The following is an 18,030-nucleotide window of genomic DNA, read 5'->3' on the forward strand; positions in this document are numbered from 1 at the left end:
GTAAAAAAAAAAAAAAAAAAAAAAAAAAAATCCCCCGCAGACTGGCTGGCGCATGTGATTGGGGATTATTTTGGTTGTTACTGGTAGCTGTTTGCTGATTCACTTGGCTGACCGGCTCGTCGCGCTTGCACATGTCTGTCTACAGAGCACCTCTCCGATTGCATACACAACACTCTGCGAAGATGCGCGCAAAAGCAGATGTCACCCAGGCGACAGCGGAGGCTTGCAAGATACGCACAGCAGGTCGCCCAGTGTGGTGAGGAGATCCATGACCTGGAACGATTCGTCAACGCCCAGGTTGTCGCCTTTCGGAAGATTCTCAAGAAGTACAAGGTAAGTTCGGTTGGTTGTTTTACCATCATTTCTTCACATGCGGTGCCAGGAAAAGAGGTCGCGCGTTCGAGAGAAGACACACAATGGGAGATGCGACGACCCGGCTTGTCCGGTATAATATTGGTAGCTGGCGTTGGATTAGGGTCGCTTGTCCAGCCCCTCTGTGGCGTGTCTGCGAAACCGGCGCTGGCATTAGCGAGTAACTTTCTCTCTTGTCGTGAACCTAATCTTTGCGTCTGTATCTAGAAATGGACTGGTTCGCAAACCCTAGGTCCCCGATTCAGGGAATCCATTCTTTCGGACCCAAAAAGCTTCACAAACCGCGATTTCCATCAGTTACAGGTTCACTACGATGACCTCTCTTCCGAACTATCAGCCGTCATAGCTCAGAACCCTTTGCCCGATTCTCCGCCATCGATCGATGAGGCGCCAACTCCGGCCAGGCGACGCAGTGTCCAGTTCCAAGAACAATATGTGGACCAGGACCGACAAGAGCAGCAAGAGCCTGCAGCCAGCTATTGGAACGAGTACGACAACGGCAGCGAGGCTGGAGAGGACGAAGGATACACAATATACGTGGACCCGGACGAGGAAACATACCTTCACTTTCCAGGTCTCTCAAGCTTATTGCACGTTCTCAAAATGCCTGTAGAAAAGGCAAAGTCGATGTTGAGCCTCAAGGTCGTCGACGGCGAGCGACAGCCCCTTCTTCCGAACCACATCGGAAATGTGGCCGCTCTCCACCCAAACGGCTGCCACACAGACCAAATGTCATACGGCACTCACGGGCGCCCCGAAACGGCCAACGAGCGCGACGTCTTCCCTGTGAACAGCCACACCATGTCGGACGGATACAGCGCTGAGGACGAGCAGAATCTGGACCAAGCCAGCGACGACGAGTTCCCTAGAGGCTACGAGGCTCGGTTCGCCGCGCTGCCGTCGATCAACGAGCAGCGCATCGCTAGGTACCGGGAACGCGTCCTCTTTTGGGGTTCCGTGGGGGCTAATGTCGCCGCCTTCGTCCTCCTCGGGGTCGCCAGCCTCCTCATTATGACAGGGAAGCATCGGCTCAGGGCTGAGGTCGATGCGGGTGTCGTCGTCGGCGTCATGGCCAGTCTGGCGGCCGCGTGTGCAGCGCTGGGAATGACGCTTGCGAGGAACCAGGAAACCATCAGCTGGATTAACTGTCTGGCCGTTTATCTCACATTTACCGTCATTTGCGTCCTGAACGGGATGCTACTCGTCCTGGTTATGGGCAACACAGGGATGGCGTAGACGAATTCCTTATAGGAAGGGCGAGAAATGAATCGAGTCGAGCGATAACGAAGCGCGAAACAATGGTCACTGGCGGCTTGCGATTATTTTACGATCTCACAGCGAAAGCCTTTGCCGAGCGTGACCGCCAGATGACAGCTGGAGAACGACTATACTTGTCCGTGGGCTTCATGTCGCTGGTTTCGGGACGGAATGGAGACGAGCAAATGCCGCGGTCTTGTTATCTTTGTACCTTGGGGTTGAAGGTACAAGTAAAAGCCTAATGATTCAGGGGCTTGATTGTGTCACCCCAACGACAGAAATGGCTAAGATTGGTATTGTGAGGATGGCAGCGGTTTTTTTTTTTTTTTTTTTTTTTTTTTTTTTTTTTTTTTGTTTTTAAAGAAAAAAATACTTATACAGCCAAGTGACAATTACGTGTCACTATTAGCCGCAGCTAAATATATACCCTTTCTTTTCTTTTGTCATAATTGCATTAAGCGGACGGGTAATTGTTTCTACTCCAGTGTAACCTTGGATTTTGTTTTCATCGCATTCATGAACGGCGACGATCTGCCCCTCCTGCCCTAAATGAGTTGACGGAAGGGTAAGTTTGTTATATGAATGGTGACCAGCCGGTTCCAGATTTACATTCAGCCGCCGATAAATGAAATCGGGGCCACTTTGTCAATCCATACCAGGGAAGGACTACGGCCGAACCTCATACTGGGCAATCAATATGAACGAAAATTCCGGTACTGGTAAATCGGCGGATGGTAACTAGCCGTTCGGGTTGGTATATGAACTGTTTCGAGAAGCTCCGTTTTGAGTATCTTTATGAACTTGACTCTTTTTCTTTTTTAGAGACTCTTTGACTTACTCCTCGGATACTACATCTCATGACCCTAGAGTCAGTCTAGTTTGTCGTCATGCGCTTTTCGGCACTCATTCTGTTTCCGGCGTCATTGTTAGGATTATCGCTGGCGAAACCGGAGCAGATTCGTGGAGTTGTGAGTTGACTCGTCAACCTACAACTTTTTGATTCGTAGCTATGGTACTTAACAAAACTTCCAGCGGGACCCCATCTACCATCTCTACCTGCAGGCTCATCCGACCAATGGTAAGATCCACGGGCATGCTACTTTTCTTCGGGTCTTGTGCGCTATTCATTTGCTGATTTCACTGCGTTTCGAAAAAAAAAAAAGAATCACTCGCCGTCCTGGGGCCAGAGGCCACGAGCGAGCGTTTCGACATCTCGGGCACTATCAGGTCCGTCAATACGACCATGTACCTCAACGTGGGCCGCGAGAGCACCTCTTACAAGTCGCTCTCGTTCGGGACCACGGCCTCGACGGACTCTTGGGGCCTGGAGGGCGATACTATCATGACCAGACCCGGTAGTGCGTTAGGGAGAAGTAAGTTGGATTTTCTTTTGTCTTGTTTCTTTTCCTCCCCGTCATCTTCCCCTGACAGTCTCGCGGCGCTCTACTCGGCTCGAAAATAGGATTGCTGATTTCCATTCCCCTGCAGACTTGAATTTTGTCGTGTGTCGACTCGAAGGCAGCTTCTGGCAGCTCTGGCTGCAGACGGGAAGCGACATGCCGAATGGCAACAGCTGCAGCAACTACCAGACTATCCATCTGCCATGTCTTTGCTGATATTTACGGCTTTCGTGGGAGATATCTGAGAGCAGGAAATAAAATACCTGCCAAGTACATATGACCGCTCACTGGGCGGCTTTATCGTAACATTCGATATTTCCATTTGGGGAGCGCAAACGCTCAGGCGAACGACTGTGCCGCCCTGATCCTCTTCTTTGCCTCGTCCCTCGTCTGCTTGACTATGTCGCCCGCCGGCCCGCTCTTCCTGACCAACCCAACTGCCGACCCGCTGTTTAGTTGTTGAAGGGGAACAGGTTAGCGGAACTGTGTCGCTCCCGTCAATGTACAGACTCGGCGGTTAGCTTCGGAGGTTTACTTACGACCAGACAACGCCGCGGGAGGCGTCATCCCCTGCCTCCTTGGCTTGCTTGAATCTCTTCTTGTTCTCTTCGAGAGACACGCCGACCCGGTGATCCCGGTAAGAGTCGGTGACGATGGCGCGGCCGTCGTAGAATGGGGGCCACAGGCTGTCGGTGCCGCGTAGCTGGTCGTGGAATACAGATCTGCATTCGGTGGTGGGGTTTTTTTTTCTTTTAGCAAGACCAAGACAACAAAGCCTTTTTAAAGGACATGGTGTAATTTTCTCCGTGGTCTAGCTTACTTGTTTGTATTGAGACCACCATCTCGCGTCTCTAATACTATTTTCCTCTGCCAATCGACCGTCTTGGCCTCATCTGCTACGAGGAACTAGAGTAGCATCTTGGTTAGTATGTTTTCCCACTTCTCCACCAACAAATGTTTACTGCTTCTTAACTCACCCTTGTCCCCATAACCGCACCTTCAGCCCCTGAAGTTTGATCAAAGGTTAGCAGACCCCATCAGGAAAATCTCCCAGCATCTCATATCCCCTCCTCAGCAAACGAAAAGAAAACCCGGCGTAATCCGCAAAACTCACCAAGAGCCAAAGCAGCAGCAACGCCCCTACCGTCCGCAATACCGCCCGCAGCCACAACAGCCACGTCCCTGCCGGGGAATTCCTCATCCACCATATCCCTAACCTCGGGCACGAGGCCGACGATCCCACTCCCGACGGCGAACTGATGACCGCCGGCGTCGACGCCCTGCGCAACCACGACGTCGACACCGGCTGACACGGCCCTCCGCGCGTCGGCCACTGTGCCGACCTGCGCAAACACCTTGACCTCGTAGCTCGCGGCGGTAGCGGCAGCAGCTTCCCGGACCGCGCGCACCAGCTTCTCGTAGCCGGCATCGGGCTCGGGCGCAAACAGCCACACGGCGGCGGGGCGGTGCCGGGCCACCAGGTCTGCGACGCCGCGGCCGCCAAAGTGCGCATCCACGATCTCGTGGCAGCAGATGAAGCCGATGCCGACGGGGAGCGGGCCCTCGGCGTCTTGGAGGCCTAGGATCTGGCGGGCGGTGCTGAGCTCGGCGTCGAGCTCGGCCAGCTGCGTCGAGCCCGGCGTTACGTCGTAGCCGCCTGGGATCATCCCTTTTGTTTTTTTTTGTAGAGGAAAAGATAGTGCGCTAGGAGTTAGAGGACTGGGTTCTGCTTTTTTGTTTTGTTTTTGTTTTTGGGAAATGATTGCAAGATATGTTTTTGTATTTCTCTTGCCGGTCGTTACTCACCGAGCCCGCCGGCGTTGGTCACCTGGGCGGCCAGGGCGCCAGTTGCTGCGCCAAGCATAGGGGCGCTGATGATTACGGGCGCCTCAGTGTGTGGGAACCATTTCTTTAGCAGAGTTGTGGTCGCCATGTTTGAGATGCGAATTGTTGTCTGGCGACTTGTGTGCAAACCTGGTTTTGAACGTTGTGGAAATCTGGCGATGGCAGGTGGGAATCTAGTGTGGTGCAGGCGGCAAACACTTTTGAGCATCAAGAGAACACTGCAGGCTGCTGAATAGGAAGTTATGGTTCAGTCTAGGTGCTGCAAATCTGAGATTTTTCTGATTTGTTCTAGTTTGTCCTGGTGCGAAACAAAAAAATCGTCTTGAGATAATCAGAAACGCGATGGCTTTCGTCAATGGTTGACAATTTGTAAGCCAGACAAGCTGGGCTGCTGACTGCATATTCTGGAGCCTGCGATTTGTTTGATCTCTTCAGAGTTACAAGTATAACACATCTGTTTGGCCCCGCGTGCTCGTCTAGTCCTTGATCAAATTGCGTAGCTACCTACCTGCATCGCTAAAATGTTCAATACACCATTATACGGAGAACTCAAAAATGCCCGATGCACAGCTCCGAGCGCCGAGCACCCGGCCGAAAGGATCCGAGGCGGCCTACTCGGTAAATGGTAGTGGGCGGGGGCGGGGTTTTTGTCCGGGAACCGGAACCTGCCAAGTGAGTCAACCAAGCCGGCAAACGGAGCAGCATGGACTTGAAGACGAGGTCGAATCATGTATGTCCCAGAGACTTGCCTGTTTAGGATGTTTGGCCGGGGGAGAATTTCTTTTTGGAAGCGAGGTTTGACGACATGAGTGCCAAGTTGGAGCCCTTCTCTTGTTCTGGTAAAGGAACCAGTTTTGGAACGTTGCACAAACAATACCTACTAACTCAAAGGGAAAGACGCAACCGCACATGATCTAAGCGAACACTTTATGAGGCAGGAGCCTAGACGCACTTGTTGTTGACGCCTGCCTGCCTACCTCTAATCAATCCTTGCAAGACTTGGCTATAATGAAGCATTAATCCAAGGCGATGACAAGCAGCACCAGCAGCAGCAGCAGCAGCAAACATACATCAACAATAACCAACTCCAAAAAGTACCTCCGAATAAAGCCTGTTGATGCAATACGACGGTCCATCGTCTTCCACCAAACTGCCTTTTGGATACACGCCCCCTTCTTCTCCTTTCCGCCCCACTTCAAGGGGGGAACATGAGGTTACCTCGACGGTCCGGAATCCCGTGTTCTCTACGACGCTGTGGGTGGTGGCGTTCGGCGCATCGAAGCGAGATGTGGAGGGGAAGAAAGGGCTTGTTACTTGTTTCTTCTGAGTGGGTTAGTGAATGCGGGGTGAAAGTCGGGGATGGATTCTTCACGTGGGTTACAATGCATTCTTTTGCTCTTTCTTCTTACAGCAAACCCCCCTTGAAAAAGCCATGACAATAACTTTTTGTTCGTTTCCCGCATCGGGGTGGTATCCGCAGCTGATGGAACAGGAACAAGTTCATCCTTACCTCGACTAGCGCCAGGTCAAGAAGAAATGGGTTTCTGCATTGCCGTTGGGGTCTCATGATAGGAACATACTTTCATACTTTCATGGTTGCTTTTAGCGGAGTATACCCAACCCAAGGAAATATGTTATTGACCCCAAAAGATAAAAACAAAACACTTCTTGGCAAGTCAATGACACCTCCCAATCTGGTGCTCTCAGGTCCGACGCACATACTTGAAGATCGATGAAAAAGGGGCAAATACTTGGTCAAAGGCCAGGTCTCAAAGTCTTCTGCANNAAAAAAAAAAAAAAAAAAAAAAAAAAAAAAAAAAAAAAATCAAGAAAAACTAAAAAGTCACTTTAGTCTCACAGCAATCTCTGCTAAAAGCAGAAAGTACACGCATCTGGAACTGTAGGAAAATCGTCGATTTTCAATGCCTACTCCGCAAGCTGACGATCCCGAGGGCTCGCATGGTTCGCACGAGGCTAAAACCAACCGCATGAAAAGCCCGACGGTCATTTCTGCTCGCTTGCACCATCTCACGAAACATAATTCCCCGGCAGGCTCGCTAACAAAGTCCCCCTTCTTTTCCTCACGTGTCCAGCATAGCACGCATCTATGTAACAAAATCCCGCCCTTGACACACTATGCCTGTTCGTCCCCTACTTTGCCAAGGTTCGCTTATTGGGTTAGAACTTTGCATGCCGGGAGACGGTATATAGTGATATGTTATCCAAGGGTATCCGTATGCCGCCCTCGTATTTTTTTTCTGGTAAAATATTTAGAGCAGGTGATGATACCCCATAACAGAAGTGAAACATAACTGCTCACCTGTTCCAAGGGTCGTCCCTATCTATTTTTTTCTCAAAACCCACTACTACCCGTATTTAAAGAGTACGACAAGGCAAAGAGGGAAAAAAAAGCAAAATCCAAGGCATGATTACCACGGTAACATTCGTAACTTTTGCCCAAAACAAGCAGGGCCAAGCCAAGATTAAGTAGAGATCTTTGTTCGATTCTTGCCGCCGTCGCAGCAGGTATCTCCCACTGCTACCGTAATTCAACAGGCTTTTTTTTGCGCTCTCCATGGCATTGCTACCTGAAGAGGCAAGGACTTTTTTGAAATCAAAGGAGGAAAAAAAAAGAAAAAGAAAGAAAAAGAAAAAGAAATCTAATGCCACATGTGCTGCCCGCCTACTACGACCGTATGTAACATCCACCCAGTCCGGCGTGACCTCGTCAAACCTCTACGACGTACATGACCATTAAGAAGTGCTGGGTGGGAATAAGCAAGTTGCTGCTTTGTTGTTGCGGCGACAAGCCTTGTGAGATTATACTATATCGCCAGCTGTATAATAACAAAAGTAATAAACAATATCATGACCACCAGCCCCCAGAGAAGCTACTTAATTAAATACATGGGATGAGCGCAATTACCCAGCCAATCGCTCTGCTCGCAACACCCCCGTCATCGATCGCCTCAGCCCCCCCGCGCGCCCCTTATATTAGATCTCACATCAGGTACTATGTATGTACAAAAATAAGCTATATACCAGTACCTCTTAACTCTGTAGTCTGGTCGAGAGGGGCGGGCGCAGCACAGAAGGAGAGGAAAACCAAAGAAGGGAAAAAACGGCTTGAACGGACTATTTTCCCCGCTGAAAAGAGATCTTGGATAACAATAAAATTTGTCTGGTATGGTAAAAAAAAAAAAAAAAAAAAAAAAAAGAGGAGAGCGCCCGCTGGATGGCCGAGAACCAGGAAAATAAACATAAGCCGTTTGGAACGACATGATGCCTGCCTGCATTAGACTGCAAGATTCTTCCCCGCCGTGAGGAAATGGTCCGCTATGCTCTGAGTAATGGGCTGTAAGTGCCCAGGAGAATATACATCAGAGAATCAAACATGTATAGGGAACGGAATCATGGGCAGCATATCCATCATGTTTTCATAGCTTTACAGGATTTCTGACGGAGCGGGCCATAAATGTATGTACAGGGTAGTCGTAGTTTTTCCATCACCACAACTCCAAGAAGAATAAAAAATAACAATAAAATCATCGCTGGCTCATGCCCAAGAAAAAATCAAGTTCACCCCCCGAGCCCATGGCCTGCTCGTTCTCTGCAAGCTGCTCCAGCAGGCTCAGGAACGGATCCTTCTCCTCGGCACCGCCCTCGTTGGCGTTGCTCCCCGCGCCGGGGCTATGTGCCAGGGTCTTGCCCGGCGCCGGGGCGGCAGCCGCATCGTTTTCGCCCCCGGGCACGTGGTGGTGCCACGGCCCCGGCGCCGGGCTGCTAAAGGCGTTTGTAGGCAGGGTGCCGAACATGGGGTCGTAGGACGAAGGCCCTGAGTTACCTGGTGTAGCCGCTGACCCCTGCTGCTGCTGCTGCTGCTGCTGCTGCTGCTGCTGGGCTGGCGTCTCTCGACTGCCACCACCACCACCACCGCTCTGCCCTGGTAGCGGGGAATAGTTGATGGTGGGGCTAAAAGTGTTAATGCCGCCGCCCCCGCCGCCCTGATGTGACTGCAGGTGATGCCCGGCAGGCGTCTGCATCTCGCCCATGGGTCCCATTGCTCTTGCACCCGGGCCGGTCGGATGTGAGGACGGTGCGTCAGTCGTACCTGGAATAGGATGGTGATGCATGGCGGGTGATTGTAAAAGGACCGGCGATCCCTGGGGCGGCTGGAACGAAAACGAATGCCTGTGGTGCGAGGGCGTCGGGAGGCCGTGCGGCGTGTGCGGTACAGGCATGTTGGTCGAGATGGTCTGCAGCCGGAGGTCGGGAGCCTTCATGGCCGTGGGCGCCGTCTTCTTGCGCTTGAGGCTTGCCCGATCGCTACCGTTTCCCCCACCCATCGCATCCACGCTGATGCTAGATCTGGGCGCGTAGAGGTCGTGACCCGTGTAGACGTCGGTGGTGTAGTCGACCACGACATCCGAAAGGCTGATGTTGGCCGAATCAAAGTAGAAAGACTGGCCGCCTGGCCCCCCAATGTTTGCATAACGGTCGAAAAAGTCCTCGAGCTGGAAGACGGGCGCGGAGCGCATGGGGTTGCTGGCGTGGCTCTTGACCAGCTCGGCGTGCGCCCCGTAGATGCCCTGGAGCGTTTCCCGCTGGTGCTGCACGCTCGCCCACGCGTACCTCAGCTCGCTCAGCTGCTGCATCTCCCGCGAGAGGAAGTCGGTCGAGGAGGCCAGGACACCGCTCATCTCGCCGCCGGCGAACCGGTTCTTGTTGTAAAAGGCCCCGTGCACGTGGACCGTCCCCGCCGTGCAGATGCAGTAGCCGACAAACGCCGGCCATTCGATGGTCGCCGTCTGCTTCCCGAGCTCCACGAGCTCTGCTATGGCGTTCGCGTGTAAAAAGCACATGTTGGTCGCTTCGATCTGCCATGACTGGTGCTGCCCGGCCCCGGCAAGCTCGCCAAGATCTATGGGGAGAAAGGGCCTGTAGATGAGGCAGTGTATCAGGTGGTAAATCAGCTTGCTCAGCACCAGCACTGTCGAGTCCGGCTGGCCGAAGAGTTTGTCGAGGCTCGAAAACACATCTTCTGTGCCCGAGGCCCATATGTCCAAGTCTTGTCGGATCTTGGACAGGTTCGAAAGAGAATGCCAAGGAAAATGAGAGTCTCCTTTGACCCCTCCTGCGGCAAGGTATCGGTTGGTTATGCCCAATATCCGACTTATATCAATCAGCATTCCGCTGCTGCCCTGTGATTTCTTACCACTCCCCTGGAAGTAGTGCAGGTTCGAGCCGCTGACGAAAAACTCTCCTTCCACGGGCAATGACTGCGGGCCTGGCGACCAAGAAGGGAGACGGACGATTATGGTTCGGTTGGAGATGAGAGATGGGCGCTTCGAGCCACATGCCATAAACCTGTCGAGGAGAAAGCAGCTCCAGAAGAGTCGCCTGCGCATTTCGCGTTCTGCCGGTGATATTCGGGCGTTCGGGTCGACTTCTCGATGGAGCTCTAGGGCCATGGCCATACCTACCGCGCTAGCTGTTATGCTGTTAGTGCACTAGCCACAAGGTCAAAAAACAAAACAAAAATTACCAGAATTGTTCTGCAGCAGATGTATCCAAAAGACAGCAAGAAAGTCGTCAACATACTAAGCAGCATGTAGGCCTTTCTCCCCTTCCCCATGGCGGTAAAGGCTGTTACTAAAAGAAGAAGCGCCTGTAGAGCGTCTACTGACGGTTCGTCGGTATCTATCTCGGATCTCGCGCGGATTGCGTAATCTTCACTGAGCTGTACTGCAGACTGATATCCGCTAGGATGTGGAATGTATCTAGGTAATTTTAGCACAAAAATCCAGCGTGAACGAATCTAAACAGAGAAGTTGTATTCGCAATCAAGGGTTCTCGACATACCTCGCTGAAACGGCATAAATTGCGTGCGCCAAGAATGACGGTATTTGGTGCGCTTGTATCCTCTGTCTTATTACCGTCTCGTCGAGGATATGATATGGCTTTCCGTGAAAACGACTAAAGTATGTGTCCAGCAACGCGTCGGTTGGAACTGTTATGGACATGGAAGATGGCTCACTGGATTATGTCAGTCAAAGATTCCGACGGACCAGCAAACCCCCTTGATCCTTCCTGGTCACTAAGCTCACCTTCCGGGAGACGGTGAGTATATGGCCGACTCTGAGATGTGGGCCGACCTGTTTGTGAGTGCCGGGTCGATTCTCGATTTCAGATCGTCGTCTGCCACACTGCCAGCTGCGAGCCCTGCAGAGGCGCTAGGTGACACTTGGTCGACATCCGGTCCTAGACTTGCGTTGCTTGCCGTCCTCTTGTTTCTCGTTGCCACTTCCGTCCCTGAAGGATCTGCCGTCTTTTTGTCTTTGAGTTGCTGCTCCAGCCCGTCGATCCTCTTCACGAGAGCCTCCAGTACATCTGTTTTAGGACCCCTTTTCTTGGGCACGGCATCTGTGAAATAAGATTCGAGGTCAGGGCTGGCATGACTACCAACACGGACAGCAGTGCTTGCATGTTTTGGGCAGGTAGGTGCAAGGTGCCATCTCATAAATGTCTCCAAAGATGGAAAATCACAACGCTCGGCGGAACCAGAGTGACGTTTGTAAGGTACTTACCATACACACAGGGACACTGGAAAACCTGGCAAGCCTCGCAAGATGGCCGGAGGCGGTTGCACTTGATCTGAAGTTTGTCCACGGGTTGTTAGTCTCCGGAGCCCACCCCCCCAAAAAAAGCCTGTTTGGTGGCCATCCGCAGGCTCGTTTGTGTTGTCCGTACCTTTCGTTTACGACATGACTTGCAGTTCATGGATTCTCGAGGTTCGTTGCTCATCCGCCGTGTCGGTAACCTCTCGATGCCTACCTGCGGGCGAGACATGGCCACAGGATGCATGCCAGACGACAGGTGAGGGGCGAGCGGCGCATGTTCAAAGGCGGAGGCAGCCATTTCTGAAGTCGACATAGAGTTCGAGGCTGGATATATGAAGAAAAGGAAAACGAGAGTGGTACGCGGCTGTTAGCCTCCAGAGTCAAGCTGCCACTGGCTTTGCTGGCTGGCCATCCGACTGTCTCCCAAAATGAAGATGATTTTCTTTGGAATGGTTGGTGCGCGGTTTAGACCGACTTTCGGCAAAGAAAAACAAAGGTTGGCATGAGATATTGCTGGACTAATACGTGAAGCCTCTTTAACCACGCCGATGATGTTTTTCAAGAGGTTGAAAGCTCTAGATGCGCATTTCAGAGTCTGTCTGGGCCTGTTAACAAAGCCGCCTGCCTATGTCTTTGCCTAGTGTAGGATTTAATAAGCAGGGCCAGAGATTGGCGGAGGCTTTGTAGGTACCGAGAGTGGCGGAAGGTGACTAACAAGGGCGATCAGTGAGGATGGGCTGGTTCCCGGTAATATGCTGGGCAGAGGGAGCAAATGTATGTATAGTCAGTCTCCTGAACGAGGAAAGGCAGCATTACATTACACTGTGGCAGAAGCACAGCCCGCACGAGGCGTAAAAAAAGCAATCCCGTAGGGAGGCAAGCCCAGGTACAGAGCCAGCCAGTCAGGGACTCACTCAACCGGTGCGGCCCTGGGCCCTGCACGTAGCCAGACAAGTACTACCCCACAATGTTGGATGGGACAGACGCGCAACCGACGTGCTTTTGCTTGTTGTGGTGTGAGTGGAGAGATGTTGAATGAAAGGGTCGGGGTAAGGTTAATGTCAAGGGTGTGAGATGAAATTCGAATGAATGAATGTATTGTTCGGATGAGCATGGGCTGGGCAGTCAATCACCTGAAGTGGTATCGCAGTCAGGCCCATCCATGTCCCTTTTGGGTGGTTGCTGGCGGGGGGGAACGCATCCTGGCTATGATCCTCAGGATGGATCAAAAAGGGAGGGGATGGGATGACACGAATCCAGACCCCCGAGGCACAGGGGGGTACGCATCCGGCTATCAAGTCTGGCTGGGAAAGATTTTCGACAATACGCCTGGCAAGTGATAATCTCTCCACTGTAAAGGGAAGAAACAAAACTATCTAAGTCAGGCTGTCAAGGTTGGATTTTGGGCATAATCGAAAATTTGCTCAGATTTGCATTGGCAAGAGATTTGCGTAAAGTAGCAGGTTAGTTGCTTGTAGAATGAAAGGTGGGTAAGTCGAGTTAGAGGTACCTTGGATACCCACGTACATCGGGCAAGACAGTGAAGTTGAGCGCAGCGAGTCTGTGTGACATAATCGGGGCAATACTGGATCGGTTCGTACTCGACATGACAAGCTATAACAGCAGAAATATCGAAGGCTTGAATCGAGAAAAAAAAAAGATTACATTATACCTAGATCTAGTTAGCAGGTTGTCAAACTGAGTGAGCCCTGTCCGGCTTCAGCTCGGTCTAACGGAGTGCCGCCAAGTGACCAGACTAGGGTACCACCTTTTTTTTCTTTGTTATGTCTTGCACAATGTGGTCAAGTCTGGCCCTTCTTCCACTGGGAGCCAAGCACACAAAGGGCATATGATGCCGCTACCAGCGGTGCCTTAGCAAGCAATCTATTTTGAGTAAACATGTCGCTGCCCAAGGTGTAGTAAAGTTTATAAAGAGTCTGAAGCAGTAGAATCGCGCATTAGCATCTCGGTATCTCGGTATGGATCTCGTATTGTAGCAACGGTGTTATTTATCTTGCCCAAGTGCACTGGACCTCGGGGGTACCGGGCTGTTACAGAAACGAGAGGGAAAAAAAAGAAAAAAGAAAAAAAAACTTACTGGTCTACTACCTTGACTGGGATCACCGGCAAAGACTGCAGGTGGGCAAGCTCAAGGGCAAAGACCAGACAGGCACACCATACATCACATCACACTTGTTCGAGAAATAGTGCAAGCAGCACAGAATGTGGGGAAGCAGAGCCGATGTGCTGGCGGTTGCGTGAGAGGGAGGGCCAAAACCAAGACCGCACGTTTAGTGGATGGTAATGCCCCGCTGGCCCGTCTGACGCCGACATCTGGAAGAGGTCGGTCCACTAGCATCTCTCTTGTTGGAAGGATGTGGGACCTTTCGACCCCTGGCTTCCGCATCCACCCATCCCTCATCAGAGACTGTACTGTAATTTTACGCCCATGCTTGATGCTCTGCACTTCCGAGATCACAGCTGCCGCATCTATAGAGTGTCGGCCCAGAATAGCTGCATCCACGCCCTGTCTCTTGTTGAGGAGGGGTGCAAGGCAAGGTTCCTTGGTAAAACATCTTTGTTTTTTCTGGTTGCGAGGTGCACCGCGTCTGCATCGCATTTTTGACAGCTGCCCCCTTGCCCATGGGCTTCTGGCTTGCGAGACCCTGGTCTGTGTCAACATCGACTCTTGTTGCGGTGTGAATAGTAGGCGTATATCTGCCTCGCCTCGCAAACTGACACTGCACGGCACGTGAGAATTGATGCGACTTTGGTAGACCAAGAACCCATCGGCTCCGGCTGTTCCGGGCTTTTGCCAATGAGCTTCCGCTTTTGGGGCCTACCTCATGGCATTGTGCTTGATCTGGGGTGCATACTGTATCCCCACGCCTTGGTTAAACGAGAGGAAACGAACAGGAGAGGGCTGGGTAAATAGAGCATCATCTTGGTCCGCCACCGTCATCTTTGGTAGACAGGCGGTGCGGTAAATATCCAATAATCGGTACAAGACCCCCCGACAATTTTCTAACTCGCCAGCAGCTGTATTAGACTGCCATGTATATAGTCAAGGGGATGGATGCCGCAGATGTGGTGGCAACCCATGCCTAATAAGAATTAGTGATGGTTTTCAAGGCGAGCAGACGTATATAGGCAAGCAGATATCTGTTGGCACACTGGTGCATCAATGAAACGTGACGGGATACAGCTGTAAGGCACGTCTATGCGAATCCTGTCAACTGGGTGTTGTGACGTTTGACGATTGACTCGTATCAGAGGGTCGGGACTGGGCCAGTTTGTCAGGCTCTAGTTTTGCTGAGCAGACAAGCTTCCAAAAGGGTAAACTGTGGAACAAAGCGCCTAGAGGTGGCATTTGTTAAAGATGGGGTCGGTCCGTCTCGCGGCTGAGTGCACATGGTCTTCGCTGCCAAGTTGGGCCTATGCGGATGTAGCAGGCCGTTACAAGCGAATATGAACAGCTGATGCTGCAGTACAATTTTTTTTTTTTTTGTATGCAGAGCCTGCAAGACCAGATGCGCCTGGAGGCAGCAAGTGAAATGCCATGATTTGCAGCGCTGCGCTTATGCAAGGCCTGGAAGTAGTATCCAGTATTCCGTCTTTGCAACTCATGGCAGATGAGTTCAAGGAGCATCCCAGCTTTGCGGCCTCGTGTTCTTGATTATTCCCGATGAAATGGAAAACAAGAAAACAAAGAACCCACTGGTATGGCACGCTGATTCTCGAGGTTCATTAACAATCGACGACATGGTGATGATGATTTTCAGTTTGCCTGCCCTTCAAGGAGGTAGCATAGCCCACGTAGAATTGGGTTGTACCTTGGATTCTGCTTCGGGTAGTGGGTCCTGATGAGCTGCTCGCCATCCATGATCTGCAAGATCCCAGATGGTCAAAACCAAAGCTCATTCGCGCGGCTCCTGAGCGCCACTTTTCCCAAATAGGGTGCGAGAATGGGGAAGGGGGGAGGAGAGAGAAAAAAAAAAAAAAAAAAAAAAAGGTTGAAGTGCCGGCATTCCACGGCCGAAGAGGCATTTAGCCCGGGGTATCTCGCTGATGTCTTGTTCTCGTAAGCATTTCCATTTTGGTTCGGTTCGAGGAAGCGAGTGGATGTCAAGGTTCAGGGTTGAAGCTGGTTGTTGTTGATCTCTTTGCCGCACCGCACCCGTTGCTCTCGTCGGCAATGTGTCTTGATCAAGCATGTATGCCCGACTCGCACGAGACTTTCGAGACTCTTTCCTGGGGATGGCACACCCATCTTTCGTGGTGCCATGCATGGCTAGTCCGGACGTCATTTCACGTGGTACTTGATAGCTGTGTGCGTGGTGGCAACAGATAGACGAATCTGGTGGATGCAAGTCGTCTAGCTTGTCTGGTAATAATTACGTGAAGGAGACTAAATCGGAGATGAAGAAATTCAGTGAGAAAGTGGAGGCGAATTGAATGGATGGATACCTCGGGATGGGGTTGGGTTGTTGGCTCGTGTCCTGCCTGGTCCATGGGTGGGCAACACGTGCGGGGTGATTTTCTTTATTTCTTTATTTATTTTTTTCTGTCCTCTTTTTCATTATTTACGTAGGTTAGTAGTCTTAATTTCCTTCAAGTGCGAACCAAACCAACATACTGCGATTATCGGAACTCCACTCCACTCCCAAAATAATGCTGCGTATGGTACTTGTGCAGACAACCTCGGCACCAAAGGTGTTTAACGAAGTACCTACCTAGTCTAGACTACTTCGCCTTACATGTACCCAAATTCTTGAATATTTTGGTACAACAAATCCATAGTGACGCCAGTCCAACTGTAGTGAACTGCATGAACATGATGCCCTTCCCCTCAGGCACAAGTGCTTTTTCATCGAATGAAATATACTATTCGAAGACTTTGGGCGGCTAGTCTAAAGCATTTCGTCTGATTGTGTTCTGGAATGCTCGACACGTGGGGCCAATCAATCGGCAGGCACCTCGAGACAATTAGCTCAACTCAATGAACCGGTTACCTACCCTACCAAACATTACAGACAGTGGACGGGCCAGCTGCTAGCAACTCGAGATCAAATCTCTCTCAAATCTGATTCCAACCCAAACAGGCCTACAGCAGGGCTCCCGAGACCAACGACCACTATGGCCCTGACAAAACCCGTTATAAACGCCCGAGGGGGGGTTTGCCTGACTTGCCAACAATCGAGTTATTTTTCTTTTTTGTTTCTCCAGGCTCTTGATTTGACCCTTGTTACTTGTTAGATGCTCTGCTCGGCAGATGAGATCATACGACAGAATACACCCCCCGACATGGAAAAGAAGAATTCTGTCCAATCTCCTGGCGGCCGTCCCGCTTCTCCGGTATTCAAAGGGTAGTCGAGGATCATCATGTCCCGGCCTTCCTTAAAAGGCTAGCCTAGGTGTAAGGATAACAGCCCTCGCTAGCTATCTTGACGATAAACTGCCCCAAGTTGGTTCACTTGACCTCGCCTTTGTTTCTTTCTTTTTTTCTTCTTCTTCTTCTTCTTTGGTTGGCTTCATTGGCGAAACCGTTCTTCTCTGTCGGTACTTCGTTGGACATGGACCCTTCGACGTCGGTGAATGGTTCGTTTATCATTGCACGTGTCAGACCGCCAGCATGCTTGTTTCGAATTGGAAGGTGATTGTGAGCTGTTGTGGATAACAACCAAACTCCACTCCCACTTTGCATTGCCACAAACAAGCCGGTTGATGCAAACGAGAGTATTTTCTTTTCGTATTCGGACTTCTTTCCTGGGTTGCTGTTTCTGCTATTGTTGTTTGTGCTGCTGCCGCTGCTGCTGCAACAAGCTAATCTCCGCCATTCTTTTCCGATTCTGCAACGGTACAAAAAGACTACCCTACCTACGAGGTCCTTACTTTACCTAGGTGCGCACCTCCATGGCGTTATCTATCGATATATCGTCCACTAGGTCCTCGCCGGGTCAAGTCTGATCATCAGAAAGCGAGATTTGGTCGAGGATGTGTTCAGCCAGCCATGTATGCCGTCGCTTTGGTTCCAGGTATCTGCATTATACTGAAGCGGCCATGTTTCTGCTTACCGTATTTCGTTCAGCTTTGACTAGAAACCTGGCATTGAACCTGGTTTGCATAACGAAGCCAAGTCGCTGTTTCCGAATGTTTATACCCAAACACACGGCATTAATACCACATCGCCTGCGGTATAAAAAATATAATCGGCTGTTGCAGAGCTTATGCCATATAATTCTTTTATGCTGGGATCGCCAAAGAAAAGATGCCAACCTGCTTTTTAAAAATAGCAGCCCGAGGCTGAAACAGTCCCTGACTGGCGGAGAACCCTTTCCAGCCTTGTCACCCGTCTCACCATCTCTGTACCTTGCTTCTTGGATTTCACAAGCATGGGGTTCGAGCACAAAGCTCACACCGGCATTTCCTACTTGCATTATTAATTTTATTTTATTTTGTTTCTTCAAATCTTTTTTTTTTTTTTTTTTTCGTTTTTTTTTCTTTCTGAACTCTGTCAACGGGCGATGCAGTGCGAC

General features: G+C 51.0%; 4 protein-coding genes across 4 annotated transcripts; 2 read left to right on the forward strand and 2 right to left on the reverse strand.

Annotated features, from left to right (window-relative positions):
* Positions 1–198: 198 nt before the first annotated feature.
* PpBr36_01898 (uncharacterized protein) lies at positions 199–1,608 on the forward strand (the record flags this gene model as incomplete). Its single annotated transcript, XM_029889082.1, has 2 exons — positions 199–333; positions 580–1,608. 2 exons carry the CDS (start codon positions 199–201, stop codon positions 1,606–1,608), a joined length of 1,164 nt encoding a protein of 387 aa, XP_029752511.1.
* A 908-nt stretch (positions 1,609–2,516) lies between these two features.
* On the forward strand, positions 2,517–3,245 carry PpBr36_01899 (uncharacterized protein; the record flags this gene model as incomplete). The annotated part of the gene is made up of 4 exons (XM_029889083.1): positions 2,517–2,597; positions 2,662–2,707; positions 2,793–3,002; positions 3,118–3,245. 4 exons carry the CDS (start codon positions 2,517–2,519, stop codon positions 3,243–3,245), a joined length of 465 nt encoding a protein of 154 aa, XP_029752512.1.
* Positions 3,246–3,368: 123 nt separating this feature from the next.
* PpBr36_01900 (uncharacterized protein) lies at positions 3,369–5,082 on the reverse strand (the record flags this gene model as incomplete). Its single annotated transcript, XM_029889084.1, has 6 exons — positions 3,369–3,477; positions 3,569–3,751; positions 3,850–3,935; positions 4,007–4,035; positions 4,144–4,698; positions 4,836–5,082. 6 exons carry the CDS (start codon positions 5,080–5,082, stop codon positions 3,369–3,371), a joined length of 1,209 nt encoding a protein of 402 aa, XP_029751303.1.
* Positions 5,083–8,419: 3,337 nt separating this feature from the next.
* On the reverse strand, positions 8,420–11,807 carry PpBr36_01901 (uncharacterized protein; the record flags this gene model as incomplete). The annotated part of the gene is made up of 6 exons (XM_029889085.1): positions 8,420–10,365; positions 10,476–10,636; positions 10,737–10,910; positions 10,982–11,297; positions 11,462–11,528; positions 11,625–11,807. 6 exons carry the CDS (start codon positions 11,805–11,807, stop codon positions 8,420–8,422), a joined length of 2,847 nt encoding a protein of 948 aa, XP_029750782.1.
* Between the last annotated feature and the right edge of the window lie 6,223 nt (positions 11,808–18,030).

This window comes from Pyricularia pennisetigena, chromosome 2 (assembly GCF_004337985.1).
Source record: "Pyricularia pennisetigena strain Br36 chromosome 2, whole genome shotgun sequence".
In the NCBI taxonomy this organism is placed as follows: Eukaryota; Fungi; Ascomycota; class Sordariomycetes; order Magnaporthales; family Pyriculariaceae; genus Pyricularia; species Pyricularia pennisetigena.